The 4431-nt window shown below is 43.7% G+C and overlaps 1 protein-coding gene across 1 annotated transcript in view; it reads left to right on the forward strand.

Annotated features, from left to right (window-relative positions):
- Positions 1–4431, forward strand: part of LOC111862289 (calcitonin gene-related peptide type 1 receptor) — a 113377-nt gene that overhangs the window by 81174 nt on the left and 27772 nt on the right. Inside the window, exon 4 of the mRNA XM_023847556.2 lies at positions 3573–3698. Within this exon, the coding sequence (XP_023703324.1) occupies positions 3573–3698 (126 nt within the window). The remainder of the gene's footprint in view (positions 1–3572; positions 3699–4431) is intronic.

Below are 4431 nucleotides of genomic sequence, written 5' to 3' on the forward strand. Positions count from 1 at the left end.
ATGACCAATCCAATTAGCCTTCCGTTTTCTTATTTCGTGTAGGATATTCCTCTGCTCACTGACTCTAAATAACACTTCTTCATTTCTCACATAATCGGTCCAACTGATCTTCTCCATCCTTCTCCAACACCACATTTCGAAGCTTTCCAGGTGTTTCTGATCTACTGCCCTAAGTGTCCAAGTTTCAGCCCCATACAAAGCCATGCTCCAAATGTAGCATTTCACTAGTTTCTTTCTCAAATTTAAGTCCAATCTGCTGGTAAAAAGATTCTTCTTCTTGCTCGGTTTCGAACTCCAGATATTTTTATCTTCTATCAGAGTCTTTTCATGTCTACGACCATGACTCAGTACAATGCAGGCCTCTTTTGGATTAACTGCTACTGAAAAAAGTACTTACTATTTTTGTGTTACCGTTCGCACCGTGGGTAGGATCCGGTTGTGGGCTCTTGTGAACCGGTTCGGAATTCTGGAATCCCCTAGTCAATGCGTTATTCAGTTCTTGACTTTGAGAGAATTGTTATCTTCAACTGTAAGCTCCACAAGAGGTCGTCCGGTCACAGTCATTTATATGGAGTGTCGATCCTGCAATATGCAAAAGAAAGGTAAAGGTATCCCTGTAACAGGCCGTGAAGGCCCACAGGTTATGTGAGACTTCGAAGTTCCCACATTTTCTCTAGACAATCGACTCACAGATCGCGGTAAGTCTGTCAGCCTTAAACACCGGCCGGTCTTTATCCCCTACGAAGATTCCTTGTACTCATTTCTGTTAGAAGTTGAGTCGATCCCAGGACCATAGCGCTGCTGGAAGGATTAGGTCAATTGAAAAAATCCATATGAGCGGGACTCGAACCCGCGACCTTCCGGTTTGCAGCATAGGGCCTCAACCAACTACGCTAGCGTTTGTCCCCCTGCACTATGTACGTCAACAATTTTAATGAATACGAGACCAGATCAGAACATAATAAGGCTGAAATCTTATCTCAGATAAATTGCACTGTGCTGGGACATCAGCTGCAAAGAAAGTGCCCTGACACTTCACTGGGTGTCCAAGCGTATTTGAGCGTATTCCTCTGCTTCGGTCGCCCGTGATCAGTATTTAAATTTGAATTTGATTCCTCGTGCGTCGACTCAATGTTGTCCAAATATATAGAGCAACTCGTTTGAGTTACGTGCTTCGACATGATCCACAAGACGGGGTCCGAAATTTACAAATTTATGCAAATGACATTTGGCGGTGTAACAATGGGCGGAGCACGAGTTTTGAGCTCTTCCACCCATTTACACCGGGACTGTCTTGTCTATGGCTCTACAGTCCTCTGTTGGATCTCGTCCGCTTGTTCGGTGCCTTAATCCTGTACACAGACGGTAAGACTCCTTTGACGAGTAATCAGCTCGTCTCAAGGTCGCTACCTACATATAGAATAACACAGACATCCATGCCTTGAGTGGGATTCGAACCCACGATCCTAGCGTTCGAGTGAGCGAAGATATTTCATGTCTTAGACCGCGCGGCCACTGTGATCGGATTGACACCGGGACTGTGTTCGAAATGTAACTTGGCCTTGGCCATTCAACTCGTAAAAATAGTGAATTATTAGTTCAAGTGCATAATTTAGCGGGAAATAACAGAGGACTGACAATTCGTGCAGTAGCTGAAGATGTATGAATTTCTTTTGGCTTGTACTAGGCCATCTAACATAATATTTATGTACAAGACGTGTCAAACTCGTGCCCATATTTCCGTGGCTCCCGGATAGCTTACATTTTTAAAATCCAATTAAAACATCTTATAATGATGAAATATTAGATCGCGGTTATGCCCCGAAATTATGCAGCATTCATCAAAATGGAAGTCTCCATTTTCGTCGCGACCGAAATAAGAAGGAAAAGTGCGTAGCAAAGCCACAGTTATGCTCACTGCCTGTCCTGATTGCGATGATCTGTACCACAAGCATACTTCGCAAGGCCAGACTTGTAACCAACATTTCTGTCAACAAATATTGATAAGTCTGCGCCAAGCAGTGCCTCGTAAAATTGTGAGGCCGGTAAGAGACAAATTCTCCATGTCAATCTAGCCCAGCCTGTGCATAATAGTCAGTCAAAAGCAATTTTTCACAAAAAAAAACAGCCTCCCAAACCCATCAGATATGGTTGCCCGTGATTTCTTTTTGTTGTTCCCTAAAATTGAGAAACCTGATGTTTTGATGACGTGGAAACGGTAGGGCAGGGGCGCGTCTGTTGGCAATTCCAAAACTGAGTTTGAGGAGTGCTTCAACACTGACAAAAGTATTGGAACACCCCGTCCCTGTGAATGCATTATCTTAATTTCTACACAAATTCAGGCTCGATGCTGTGTGATTTAATCTTGTATACAAAGATTTTTCTGTGAAATAAAGTTGAGTTTCCTTTGTCCTTTACAGATATTACAAATTCTCGCAGATTTCACATCCCACAGAAAGTGTGGCATATTCTGCAAAATTATCATAAAATACACGAAAACAAATTCACATTCACAGAACTTGTTAAAGGGCGTGATTTTCGTGGTATTTCTTTGAGGCCAAGACAGTAACAGTCATATACTTATTTTAATTTTTGTTTTTATATTAAGACTGGGGTGAGGTAGATGATATTTGCACAAGTCATGAAAAGTTTGCTGTCCTTGTAGCATTTTCTCTAGCCTGAGAATTTATATTTATTTACTGTATTAATTAAGAAGATATTCAAACATCCTGCACAGGGTGAATTAAAGAAATATTAAATGAAGATCTTCACTCCACTATCCTCACGCCATGCGGTTGAATATGTTTGCTAGTGAAATTGGTTCCTTAAATACGAATTTTCTGTACAGTAAAAATTGATGTAGGTTCTGAGGTTTTAACTGAGGTGACTCTTACGAATGCGGTCTTCTGATTTGTGACACCGTGTAGTTATAATTTTTTTAATGCTAGTGGGGTGGGAGTAAGTCCTTTGTACTTCGGCCACTTCTGGCCTATTGTACCAGCCCCAGATGATAGGTGAGGGTGATTGTGGAGCAATTGGTGGAATGAAGATTGGCAGGGGAAACCGAAGTACTCGGAGAAAACCCGACCCAGCGCCACTTTGTCCACCACAAATCCCACTTGACCAGACCCGGGATCGAACCCTGGCTGCCGCGGTGGGAAGCCAGTGACTAACCGCTTGAGCTATGGCGCGCCGTGTAGTTATAAGGAGCGCATTGATTTCTCGTCAAGATGGAAACTTCCTGCCTTCCCACATCCGCACCCTGACGGTGAACCCTCAAAAGGTCTGTTTTTCTTGTCCGCTTTGTCCACGTTCTCCCCTTTGGCTAGGACCAGGTTCCTTTGTTTACCCATTTCCTTTGTTCTCATGACCACCATCTTTGAAACTTCCCTGCATAACCAAGCCTACTTCTTAATCTACACATTTCAAACATGAAGATCTAGGCAGTATGTTACTCCGAAATGTCGGTATCCGCTCACAAAACTACACAGCGTCACAAACCAGAAGTTCGTAACCATAAGTAACAAATTGGTGTGCCACAAATGGAATGAACTTCTGATGGATGGTTACAGAGAGTGACTGGTGTCCCGGTACATGGGACGGCTGGCTGTGCTGGCCAGACACGCCGCCTCACACCTCCCAACAACAGCCATGTCCCACATTCATTCGGTTCGGAACAACAGATGACAACTGTCAATGTGAGTACGTATATGGGGACTAGTAATGGAGTTTTAGGTTCTGTCCAGACCGGCTCTGGGGCCTGAGATACGTGCAGGGGGCTCTTGCCAGGAGGTAATGTGGCTTTGGCGTGAAGGTGTCAACTGATTGACATCTACTGAGGAGGAGACAGTGCTTGGATCTATGCCTTAATTTCCACGTACTTAATTAAGCACAGGGACAACTCTTCACCTTTATTACCCGTGAGAGAAGGCATGTAATTATAATTTTCCTGAAGAAATATAAAGGTTAGCTTTACACTGTGGCCTTCGTTTTATAACTTAGTTAATGTAATGAAAGGTAAAACTGTCCCTGAGCCGAAGCACAATGTCGTGAGCTCACAGGGAAGCGAGGACTTTGTTATTACTGATCTTAAGTTTTCACAGTGGTTAATTATTATTATTATTATTATTATTATTGGAGAGGGGTGGGTTTCCCCATGTACCGAGACTAATAGTCTATTGTACGTCCCCCTTTGATATTCTACCAGTCGCCATACCCTTCCGATACTGGTGCTCGCTATCAGCCCCATTCAGCCAGCGAGGCTGACAGTGGTACCCGATACTTCCCCATCTACCGGAGGCATTGGAAACTACTTGGGCGGGAAATTTTTGCCTAATTTTGCTCAGAGGTCTCCTAGAGACTTGAGGATCTTTTACGTGCCGTAAATCTACGACACGGGACCCACGGCTTAAAGTCCCTCCCGGAGGACTT

This window comes from Cryptotermes secundus, unplaced genomic scaffold (assembly GCF_002891405.2).
Source record: "Cryptotermes secundus unplaced genomic scaffold, Csec_1.0 scaffold88, whole genome shotgun sequence".
Lineage (NCBI taxonomy): Eukaryota > Metazoa > Arthropoda > Insecta > Blattodea > Kalotermitidae > Cryptotermes > Cryptotermes secundus.